The 13252-nt window shown below is 33.9% G+C and overlaps 1 protein-coding gene across 1 annotated transcript in view; it reads right to left on the minus strand.

Annotated features, from left to right (window-relative positions):
- The window catches only part of LOC129066070 (pumilio homolog 3-like), a 116876-nt gene that overhangs the window by 78993 nt on the left and 24631 nt on the right, over positions 1-13252 (minus strand). Inside the window, 1 exon segment of the mRNA XM_054567600.1 lies at positions 9366-9582. Within this exon segment, the coding sequence (XP_054423575.1) occupies positions 9366-9582 (217 nt within the window).

Raw genomic sequence — 13252 nt, forward strand, 5'->3', positions numbered from 1 at the left:
CTCAGCCTCTCACATGACAGTTACTGGTTGATTAAAAAATAAATAAAAAATAAAAACACAGAATAGCCAAAGCCTAGTATAAATTGTTATATAGTTTACAGTTTGTTAATTAAAAGTCTATGACATATTTGAAAGTTTGTTTTTCTATAAGAACATGAGGAAAACAAGTCAGACTTGAATAGAGCCTACAGTCTCCATGTAGCTCTCATGTATGTTGCCTTATTTTGTCTTTACAACACAAATGTGAGATGAGGAAACTCAGTATCATAGACTTGCTCAAAGGCAGGCAGCTGAAAAGTGTTAGAACAGGGACTCACAACCCTGGATTTTCCTTCTCCAATTTTAGAGCTTTTTTGATTATGCTACTGAAACTTCAAGAGAAGAACATAACCCTTTAAAGAGAAATATATATATAAAAGATTCTTTAACGCATTGGTGCAGCTATTCAGATGGGTGAGTCAAGTACACTTCTTTATCTTAAGAAAGGATAGTTAGAGGAATAGACAAATGCCTTATTACTACAGCCAGGAGTCCATTTGTTTTAAAGGATATGTCAGACTGCATTAGGGTTATTTAAACAAGGACGTGCCATTTGATTTAGTAGTATTAGATTACGTTTGCATCCATAACCTCACAAGTTTTACAGTCCCACTTTTATAAAAAGATTAGTTAAGAATGGTAGAGCTGGCATACAGATGAAGTATTCTTATCTGAGTCCATTTACTGAGTGTCTTTCTCTATACATATTACATTCATCTCTCTCCGTCTCTATTCATCTACTTAAACAGAGTTTCATGTCTCTCACCTAGCAAAATGTAAGTTACTTCAGTAGCCTGTTCTTGGAAAGCTATGTACATGTATATTCACCACCTGTAGAGGGGTATACATATTCAACATCTCCATGATACAAGGCTAAAGGAGTGACCTTCGAAGGGCACTTGTAACAGTTTAAGATGCCTGTGCTTTATTAGTCAATAGTCAAAGACAGTAGATCTCTAATTACATAAAAAAAATTGGATACCTAATATTGAATATATACTGGAATGAAAAAATAAAATTTTAAATAAAAATATCCCTCAAAAAACTGTATATTGAATTTTTAGTGTTAATAAATGCACAAATTACAGCAATTTTAAAGAGATGGCATCATATGCTCTTCTGAGAAAGAGCACTTTAGATTTAGAAGCATGATTTCTTGGTGAGAGTATTGTTTGTGGTTCAAAGATCTGCCTTGTGGTCATTTTGAAATCTGTTTATCAACTTTTCAAAGGCAGCTGAAATCTCTGATCTGCTTCTCACCTGAATCAGACACCTAAGGGACTTCTAGTGCACGTTTTCCTCATTCAAAGTCATGCCAATTTGGGGGCGAGAAGAAGTCTACAGAAGGAGAAACCTCAGAGTAAGTGGGTTATTCCAACTTTAAATTAAAAATCAGAAAGGGCAAGATGACTCCTTCCATGGCTAAACAAGGCTAAAGAGCCATATCCGAGGCCTTAGGGAGAGTAACAGCCACCACGATAGTCATAGAGCTTATCTTGCATATTTAAATGTGGAGGACAAATAGTCAGCTGAAATTATTTTTTCACCTAATAGGTTTTTACTTAAATTACTTTGATAATCTATTTATAATTAAATTCTAAAATGACTAATATATAGAATATTAGGTTAGTTTTTTTAATTTTAGTAATTTTATAATAGGTATACAGAAATATTAAATTACTCCCTGCAAGATAAAATATAAGATGTATGAAATGATAAATCTGTAATTATATTTGCAATCAGCTTGCAACACCATATTTGACTTATATATGTGAAACCAAAATGATTAAACTTGAGGCAAACATGACAAGCCATCAGCTGTGAATCAAATTGTGTGCAATTTTGTCACATAAAAAATAAAAAGGTATTATATGTTAACATGAATGAAACTTGCAGAACTGGAAATTGTTCTGAGTGAGCCAGTGAGAGAACGGTGAGCGAATGTGAAGGCCTAGGACAAGACTGTACACTACTGTAGAGTTTATAAAACTGCACATTTAGGCTATACTAAATTTATCCAAAAGTATTCTTTCTTTAATAATAAATTTAATCTTAGCCTACTATAAATATTTTGTTATAAACTTTAATTTTTAAAAAAATTTTCAGCTCTATGAATTAACACTTAGCTTAAAACACAACACATTGTACAACTGTACAAAATTATTTTCTTCATATTCCATCAGCTTTTTCTTATTTTTAATTAATTAATTAATTAATTTATTTATTTATTTATTTTTTTTTACTTTTTAAACTTTGTTGAAAACTAAGACACAAACACATCAGCCTAGGTCTACACACGGTCAGGACCACAATATCACTGTCTTCCACTCCACATTTTGTCCCACTGAAGGTCCCTTCAGGGGAAACAACACGCATGAGGCGGTCCTCTTTTGTGGAAACAATGCTGCCCTCTGGAATACCTCCTGAAGGACCACCCTGAGGTTTTTCTTAAGGAAGTGTCACTCTTTTCAGAAGTAGGCCTAGGATAGTTTGCTCTGCTTGTTCTATTTCTTCATAATAGATTTTGTTGTAAGCTGATAATTAACCATGAACATTCTGCTTTATTAATAAAAACATTTTAGTGCAAGGTCCATGTTGCCAAAATTTTCAAAGAATGCGTTGAGGTCTGCAAAAGCTTCTGCTAAATATTTTACTGTGAGTTTACTTGAGGGTTCTTTTTGCCCTCCTCCTTCAGTTTCCTTTGGTCTCATCTCTTCTTCAGCCCTGTGTTCCTCTTCCAGTTCCAACAACACATGGTTAGTCCATTTCTCAGGAGCTCCTCAGTGTCATCCTCATCTACACTAGGTTGAAGTTGTGTGTCATCTCAACCACTGACTTACTGATTTTTACAAACTTCTCATCTTTCTTAAATTTTTTTAAGTCATGGCCAAAACTCCTAAGTGTCTTCTTCCAGACACCATTCATACACTCCTTGGCGACATCAGCCCTGCCCAAGCAAAGTGCTTGATGCAGAGATAGAAGTTGTAATCCTTCCAGAATTGCAGTGTCATCCTTCCAGAATCCTTCCAGTGTTTCTGTTTCAGCAAAAGCCTGAGCAAAGGCCCTTCTCAGGTAACAGGCTTTAAAAGCTTCTATAACTTTTGACACATAGATTGGACTGAAGAGGTGGTGTTTAGAGGGAAAACACCACTTTAATAGTAGGATATAAATTATCAATAAAAATAAGATATTGGGGGGCATTGTCAACAGTAAACAAAATCACTTCTTTAAATTTTTTGTTGCATTTTTACCTGTTATCATTTATCTCTCCAGAACCTCTTCCACTTCCACCCACCTCCACTTTCTCCTCCAATCACCAAACGAAATCTTGAAAGATATGTTATTCTTCAAACAGTACTTCTTCATTTTGCTGACGTAACAGTTCAGGGGGTGCATCTTGGAAAAGGAGCAGGGTCATCCTTGACTTTTTATTTTTCCTGTGGTACACTGGTAGTGTGTGCTTAGTGACATACTTGAAGGTTTTGAGATTTTCACTGTGCCAGATCACAAAAAAATTCCAAATTTGCAGCCTGCAACAGCGCCCCCAAGCAAGACTGTTATTATGTCCTGAGAGTTTTGAAACCTAGTGTCGATTTGGTCTCCTTACAGATGAAAGTTCTTTCAGGCATCCATTTCCAGAATAAGGAGGTTTTATCAATACTGAATATTTGCTCTGGCAAGTAATTTTCCAAAATTGTCCAGCTGCCTTCACATCAGCACTTACAGACTCACCACTCACTTTCACATTAGGTAATGAATAATGATTCTTGAATCAATTACCAAGAGCTAGCAGTCAATTCAACATTGCAGCTGGAGCCAGCTTTTTCTTTCAACATTGCAAACAACCCTTTTGCTTTGGTCATGACCATCATGGTGTTGACAGAGACATGCTTCTGTGTCTTGTCCCTAATTCAGGTCACTAGAAGTTTCTCCATGTCTGATATAGGCCCTTCTCACATTATCATTAGTTTTGTTGCTTTCAAGAAAGCAGATGCTTTAATAACTTTCATTATTTTTCTCTAGTTCTTCCACATCATAGTTGTGGTGGGACGGGACATTCCTGGTTGGTGAGCAGTAACTGTCACTGATTTTTCCATCTTCATAGTCTTTAATCAATTTTCATTTATTTCCAGGTCATTGTTCTAGGTGGCTTTTTACTGACAACATTAGCAGTGGATTTTGTATGCATTGGGACCATGATGAACACACATGACATGAAATCACACCTGAGAGAAAATGATGCAATCAAGAGACATGGTGAGCATGAAATGTTGGAGGCTGCTGGCAGCAGAACATGGCATACTGTTTTACAGCAAACATTTTTTTACCAATAGAAAGACTACTTTCTAAAATAATGATAAAATATATAGTAAATATAGAAGTTGGTAAAACAGTCATTTATTATCATTAGCAAGTATTATGTCCTATACAGAATTGTATATGCTACACTTTTACGCTACTGGGAGCACAGCAGGTTGTTTACACCAGCATTAACAGAAATACATGGGTAATGCTTTGTTCTGGGACATTACAATGACTGCAATGTCACTAGGTGACAGAAAATTTTCAGCTCTATTATTACCTATTATAATCTGCTTCATTATGATGAAAACATTGTTATGTTGATCTTAACAACTGCAGGAAATCTAGCTATTAATATAAAATAAATCATCACGTTTCAGTCTTTAAAAAGTATATTAATAACTTGAATTTTTACAATATTGTTTTTAAAATATTCAGTCATAAAATATTATATTAGAAATAATAAAATATTGATAAACATGTGGAATTAGTTTATCAATTTTTCCTCTTGTGGAGAACAAATACACAAAATTATTCAGATAATGTTAGGAAACTAACATGAGCAGAGTACTGGTAACATCCCAAATATTTAAGGGGTAAATTGTAATACAATCTTGTCATGATATACTTGATTATTTCAGATGATTTTCCAATTAAAATAATGTTGGAAACCACATACATATAAAATAATTAGATCTTATATGCATACTTTTTAAGGAATATCTATCATGATCACCTAATTACACTTGAAGAATTGTAATGATATGAAATCAAACACAATAAGTAATGCTATATCTGTAAATGTAAGGACAAAACTTGTGTGTGTGTGTTGTAATTTTATGTGTGCCTGATTGTGATTCACAGTTAAGAGCAACTAAATGTTTAATTTAGTGTATTGATTCAAATTTTGGAAGAGAGTGCTGTAAGATATCAGTAATGCTCATCTAATCTTAATTTTCTTCTTTATATTTCTTTTTGAAATTTCAACAAAGCAGACCTCTGTTTTAATGAAAATGAATTATTTTTTTTACAGAATGTATGCCACTCTGTTAACCAGGCTGATATAACAGAAAACCCCAGCTATCGCTATGGCTTATTAAAAATTCAGATTTATTTTCTCTTATATCATTGTTACTGCAGGTCAGACACCCCATCCTCCATCTTGTAATAGCACAAATGAAGAATAAGTACCATCTTTTAATAATATCAGTCTAGAAGTGACAAACATAGACTCCATTGGCCAGCATTGGTAGACCATCCCAACCTAATTGTCTGGGAAACTTAGAATCACAAAGAGAAAATAGATATTTGCCAAATATTAATTCTTCCTGCCAAAATACCTATCCTTTCTCCCCCCACTCTCTGGCCTTAGGGTGCCAAAATCAGAGTGGTGTTTAGTTTTTTAAGTGATCCCCATTTACAGTGTTAAATCTGATTCCTATGTAACTACGATGGTTACCTTTATGTATCCATTTGGTTGGGCTATGGTGCCCAGTAATTTGATCAAACACCAGCCTAGATGTTACTGTGAAGATGTGTTTTACATACAAATAACATCTAAATCAGTAGACTTTAGATAAAGCAATTATTCTCCATTATATGCGTAGACTTCATCCAATTAGTTGGGAGCCTTGAAAGAAAAGATTGAGGTCCCCTAAAGAGAAAGTGATTCTGCAATCAAGCTGCCTTCAACTCAAGACTTTAAATCAATTCTTGCCAATACCAATTATTCAACCTCCACCTTTCCCTCTCATTTCAATCTCTCTTTCTCTATTTCTTCTTCTCTAAATATATATAGATACACATCTTATTTATGTTACATATGTATATGTAGGCCATACACACACACTTATACATCTTATTGGTTCTATTCCTCTGGAGAACCCTAACTAATACACAATCTCTCAGATAATAAAATATACTGAATTTTCTATGAACTGAACTTAAACTTTGTCACATGGTCTAAAACAGAGGACAATATTTGAAATTAGAACTCTCGGAAAATCCAAGATAAACAGCACCTCAATTTTCCACTAGAAACAAATAAAAATATTTCTATCGTCATGATCTGTGAAGGGTTTTAATCCTTTACTCCATCTCACTTCCAATTATGGTTCTATTAATAGTTTGTTTTCTTACAAAAGACAAAGGAATGAAAACTAAGGAACACTTTCACCATGCCAATCCTTAGTTTGTAGTTTTCCATTACAGATGTAATTACCTATCTGTGAAAGAACATTGGTAAAATGTCTGATGAGGTTTGGCAACTTTATGTTCTATCTTTCCCTATTTGGTTTATCTCTCCCATTTCCTATTATATATGTCATATTTTTTCTAGCTCTGCACTTAACAGGCTTCCCGGGTTTAATTTGTGTCCAGTGGGAGCACTATGTTTGCTTGGTTTTGAGGTTGACACTTCTCTTTGGATACTTACCATATGTTTTTACAATATATATTATACCATGTTCCTGTTTTCTCAGTGCATATTTTTATATGTGGGGGTTAACTAGAGCAAAATGAACAGATTAAATTATATTTCAGTCATAGTCTGGCTTAATTTTCACTTGAATTCATTTCAAACTAAATGTTTCATCCCCATTCATCTTTATTCATTCAACTGTATCCCATGGATGTTTGCCATTTAAACACCTGGTAGTTTTCCCTCTTGGCAGATTCTTGGACTGGTCCTAGGATTTCTAGTGCTTTGGTAGAATTAAGAACATTATTTTTCTCAAAGGTGAGGAGAGTTTGGGGGGAAATTTAATGTCACTTATTTCCTTGCCAAAGATATGCTAAGAGGTAAATTTCGTAGCTACAACCCTCCCTCCAGGGTTTCATGCTTGTTATAAATGTAAATCTTCACAGTGTAGCTGTGAGGACTTAGAAGGTGGAAGCGGCTAAGAGTCATGGCCAAAAAGCACTAATAAATAGTAGTATTTTCACTGTGTGCCTCACTATTAACTAAGAAATTCAGGAGACTCCAAAATAGAATCTATGTAACACAACATCAGAACTGCAGCTCATGTTTATCATGCATTCACTGCGTGCATAGTTTCATAACTAAAGAACTATGTTTTTACTATATTTCATTTCCACAAAGTGTGAGAGCACTATGCTCTCTTTCCCCTTTCAATCAATGTCCGTGCTATATACTTCAGCAAAATTGTTTTGCATGGAGTTATCAATTCTACCAATAAATCTTACTGCACTCTAACTGATGGCTCAAGATCAGCAATAACAGAACAAATCTGCCAGCCGTTTCTCTGTATCTCCTACTGTTCACATGCCCTACATTGCAACAGGAACAGAGGTTCTTATTAGAGGCAGCCTTGACCTTAATATAGATCTTTCTGGGGAAAGATTTCACACCAAACAGAGAAAGACAAGAGCAAATTACAACAGGTTTTTCAAATAGCTCCTAAAGCCACAAATGTAATATGTTCAGTGTGGGAAACATTGTTAATGATGCATGCATTTTCCCAGCCACATCCACATATTGATCAAACCCACTGTCAGTAGCATTGTATTTGAAAATAAAGATCACAGGCATGCACACACACATGTGTGTATGTTCGGTATTAAACTCTATATTTAAATAAATAACAAATATTGAAGGTAATTGTATTAATTAAAGATATATGCTATTAGGTAGGGCAGTATGACTCTCTGAGGTCTGTCATTTCTAAGTGAATTGACCTATCCTGAAAAAGATACCACTTTGCAAAACACTCAGATAAAATCAATACCGTTTCTACAATTCTGTGAAATCAAGTGAGATAAATAAGATTTACAAAATTTTAATTTTGTATGTACATGCATATAATAAATATTCTATTGCAATTTAATCTAGAGAAAATTTGTTTAGATAAATACAGGCAAAACATCTGTTTGAATTATAGTGTCTCATCCCATTCCCCATTTTAATTGAGTTTAGGTTGTTTTTTTTTTTTTTTTGGAAGCAAATTCTTAAGCACATTTCTCCAAAATAAAATAAGCAATCAAGAATAACAAAAATATTTGTTATCTATAAATGTTTTATGTGTGTTTCTTATATTTACATATAACAAAAGGATAATTTATCTTATCTGGATTTTAAACTATGACTTCCTTGTTTCAATATGTAGACATCAGGATTCCACTAAAATTTGATTCAAATATAATTTAAACATATTTACATTTTGTGCAATTTAAACACAACCTAATTAGAAAGCATACAAAAAGTAATATATACCAAAATTATATATGTACCCACCCAATATTTAACTTAATTTACTAAACTCCCCATTAACAAATAGAATAGAAATTCTCTTTATTGTAAGTTTGAGTTATCTGATATTTAAGTCAATTTATTTAAATAACTCTTGAGAGTTCAAATGATAAATTTTATTTGTAAATGGGGTTCTGTTTTTAAAATAAGTTTATTTTTTTCCTACTAACCATTTCACATAGCATGTAGCAGGAGAGCATATATTTTCAACATAACTCTGCAAAGGCTCTATTGAACCATTTTTCCTGTATGAAGAAGAGAGCGCTGTCAGTAGAGCCTATTATATTAGGGATACTTTTATCTTTATATCAGTGGCTTCTTTTGCCTTTAGTTTCGTGAAGGTTGGCTGGTGAGCTGAAGACAAGCAAAAAGAGAAGTCACATCAAATAACAGTTGTAATAAACTGAATATATAATAGAACTCAACTCATCTATTCTCTGTCTGTAAACTCAGATATATACTTTAAATTCAATACTTTATTACACATAGTAAAAGGTATGTTCATTTAGCCTAAAAGATATGATTTAATAAAGTCCAATAAGTAGAAAAGAAACACTCATAATTTAAAATTTGCTGTTACAATAGGGACCTGACACTCTAAGATGAAACCAAATATTCTCAATCTTATTCCCATCATTCATTCCATTTTGCTTTGTTCGGATATTAAATACTGTCAATATCTTGAGATTCCATAAAAAAATTCTGAAAACATTTCTATATTTTTCGTCTCTGCCTTGTAAATAGTATCAGTGTATACCTTGATTCCGTTTGATGCGGCAATGAGTTTTTGTTCAATGTGTACGCAGCTAGTACCTTTCGTCCATTCCTCACTTTTCATCTGACGGCCTTCAAGGCCCATTCTCATGGTTGCCAAAGCTTGTTCTAGAAAATATCCTTTACCCTTACCGTCATATGCGACAAAGTAGGATCGATCTGCTAGAGGAAGAATCAAGACCAATTCGATAGATGAAATCCTAAAGCGTGATAAAGACATGAAATAATGTCACAAAATTAGTGGTAAAAGACACTCCCTTTGGGGGCCAGCCTACTCTCACTCCCTCCCTCTCCTTTCCCAGGGTGGGAGAACACACGGGGCCACTCAGTTTACCAAGAAGCACAAGGAAATTGATAGAAATTTATCTTCATTTTGAAACATGGGTTCACTGCATGGTTAATCTAATCAAATGTCAGTGTTACTCTTTAGAAAAAGAAAGAAAAGAATAAAATAATGCTGACTGGATTTGATTATATTTTTCTGATCATATATGCATATCATCCATTCAGATCTAGAAAATACTGGTTTGAGTTCCAGACTTTCACAGTGCCAAACTAATAATCAGTCTATCTATCTATCTATCTATCTATCTATCTCTTTGGGCATTTTTTTTATTGTTAAGAAGAGCGGCAAACTTCAGAGTAGGTACAATATGTATTACTAAAATACAGTAAGTTAACTCAAACTCTATTATAAAAATGCATAATACTTATGAGTAATGCAGAGCCCTGGACAAGGATCCCTTGATGTTTCCTTATAATACTCACCTTCAGTGTTTTAAAAAAACAAAACAAAACAATAACATGAAGCTACCAATCCATGAAAAATTGATCTTCAGTACTTTAATGTAATTAGTTCTTAATTCCCTCTCTAGTTTCTCTGGATCTGCTTAAGTTTTGAAACCAATTCAAAGTAACATTTTAATTATTACAACATGTAACTTAATGGGAGTTCTTTAGCATCTCAGTGCAAACACCTAACAAATCCCTTTTACCCCATCCTTCTGATGTCTGTATTTAATTTTAAACTTTCCACAAAGCAAGCGTGCATTTTTTGCAGAGGAATGCAGTAAGATAATCACTGTTACACATTAACATACATCCTGGACTTACCATTTTGAGTCTTGGAAGAAAGAAATAAAATCTTCCTTCAAAAAACCTTGAAGGTGGCAGCCACTAGTCATAAACTGAAGATATTTTATCTGTCTCTCCAGCCCATTACCCTGCTTTTATTCCACATAATATTCCATTTTATTTTATTTTATTTGGTCATAATGAGAAAATTCAGCACTTAGAACCTACATGTTTTACTAACAGAATCAGAACCTAGGATTCTGTCAGATTACTAAGCTGTTTTTTAGGTTTGATTCAGGTACTTTTCAAAGTGTCCTAATTCCTTTGGATCATGAGGGTGTGATAAATTTTAGCTACACATTAAGTGGTCAGGTAGGAACCAAACAGAATGATATTCTTCAAATGGTCACATAAACTTATTGGCAAGCAAAAGAAGATTTAATTCATTTTTCTCTGTCAATAACTAGTCTTTTGTTAGTCAGGCTAAATTCAGTCATTTTTTCCCTTCCTTCAAAGATATTTGTGAATACAAATTTAGCTGGGTATAACATCTATTCCAAAGTGTGTCATAGTCATTAGAAATTGGCAAATAGATTCTAATAGACTTCTGCAAGCCAATATCTTTTTCTGTTTTAGGGAAATTATTTTCTTTATTGCCAAAAGAAAGTTCTCTAAGAGAGCTAGATTAAAATATATGTTTAACTACAACCAGCATCTCTAGTGAATTCAGTCTTATGTTAACCTTAATTGTTCAACATATTTTAAACCATGATTCTGAAGATAGAGCTTCATCTCTTTTGCCTATTTATTCATTTGCTTTTTTCAAAACAAAAGTTATAGTAAAAATGAATTTGGAATTATTAAAAGTAGTCAACTTATAGTTGAGATAAAGAGCAACTAAATCATACACATCATTGCATTTAGACCAAAGCAGTAGGGAAGGTCCTGAGCTCAGTTATGAACTAGCTATAACGTGCCCTCAGCAACCTTCCTTCTAACCCAGCCAGGTACCCCACTTCTAGAGTTCCCACACGTTTCTCCAGCCTAAACTCTCTGACATGGCTTCCCCCTTCTCCTTTGTCTAGTCCTACACATAAGCTTTTCCACTTGCTCATAGCTCTCAAAGGAATTTAAAGAAACTATTTCAAAATGAGGAATTATTGATCAATTATTTAGATATAATTTAAAGATATTAAATTGGTACCTTTGTGTATATTATGCATCAAACTCAAAGCAAATATGTAGAAATTATGAAAATTCCTGGACTGGTACTAACGAACAATCATACCCTAGGGAAAAGAAAAAAAAACAACACATTTTCAAAGCATCTTCAATGAGCCAGGCAGCATACTGGACGTTTAATCATTCAGTTATCACAGGAGTCTCTGAAAGTAGACCTCATTTTTTTTTGGATGAGAGTAAGACACAGAGAAAGCAGACTTAAATTGCCTGAGGTCATGCCTGCAGGAAGTGATGGAATAGTTGTCTGAACTGAGGTTGTCCAGGCTTTAATACCGTTGCTCTTCCAAGCACCTCTACCATAACTCTCAGGAAACTATTTTACTAAGCCTCAAAGAACACTACAAACTGGGCCATTTATGTTTTGATACTGTCTTTTTTATAGAGTTTTTTTTTCATATATAGAAAAATGAACTCAAAACTATACCCGAAAGTACCAGGATGTTGTGATATATAATAACAAAGTACCTCCTTACATCATATTATAAAAAACAAATTACTGTGTTACTAACATCCTTCCATCTACACATATTAAAATAACTCATGTTTAAATTCTATTCTGTAGTAAAATGCAATTTGGGGTGGTAGATCATAAATTGGTGACTAAAACCACTCTCACGTTGTAAAGGGCTATTGATATCTCTATCCTTTATATTTTCTTCCCATTTTCATTTTTTCTTCTATTTTTCTATTCTTCTACAAATACTCTTTTCTGCACCATTTCTTCTTTGATAGTTTATCAAAGGCACACACAGATATTGATTAATTTCACTTTTTCTCTTCTACTTACATGAAAAACCCTTAATTTGAGATTCCAAAATACCCTGAAATGTAGATACACATTTGGGGAAGTTGGGAATAGATACCAATCTTTCATCAGATTCTCAAAGGGATTATTGACCCAGAAAGTGTTATGATCTCAATGTAGAAACATTTCTTCAATCAAAATTGTACAGTGGCCCTTGATTATTCTTTAGAACTATTGTTCCTTTCATTTTGACTCTCATGGAAACTGGGGAAGTCTAGTAGGAATCTAGAGCCAAACTTTGTGACATATTTTTAAATCATTGCAAGAGGGAAAAAATGCTCCAATGTGTGAACTTTTATGGTAGACAGAAATTCAGGATGACATCCCAAGATGTCAAACACCAGTCTGGATACTAATGTGACAGAATTTTGCAGGTGTAAAGTCCCAAATCGATTGACCTTAAATTATTGGGATTATGTGGGTGGGAGTGATATAACCACATGAGCCCTTTAAAAGTAGTTTTCTTGGGCTGGTAGCAAAAGAGAATGAGAGAGATTTGAAGATAAAAAGGATTGGACATAAAGGAAATGCTCTGTTATTGAGATAAGACAACAAAGCAGGCTCTTGTGCATAGCCTTTAAGAGCTGAGAGTGCCCCCTAGCTCATAGCCAACAAGGCAATAGGGACTGTAGTCTAGAACCGCAGGGAAGTGAATTTTGCCAACAAACCTGAGGGAGCTGGGAAACACAGTGTTCCCAAGTCAGGACTCCAAATAAATAGTCAGCTGACTGACAACTTGGATTCAATTT

Source organism: Pteronotus mesoamericanus, unplaced genomic scaffold (genome assembly GCF_021234165.1).
Source record: "Pteronotus mesoamericanus isolate MK-2021 breed Mesoamerican mustached bat unplaced genomic scaffold, CSHL_Meso_final contig_182, whole genome shotgun sequence".
Lineage (NCBI taxonomy): Eukaryota > Metazoa > Chordata > Mammalia > Chiroptera > Mormoopidae > Pteronotus > Pteronotus mesoamericanus.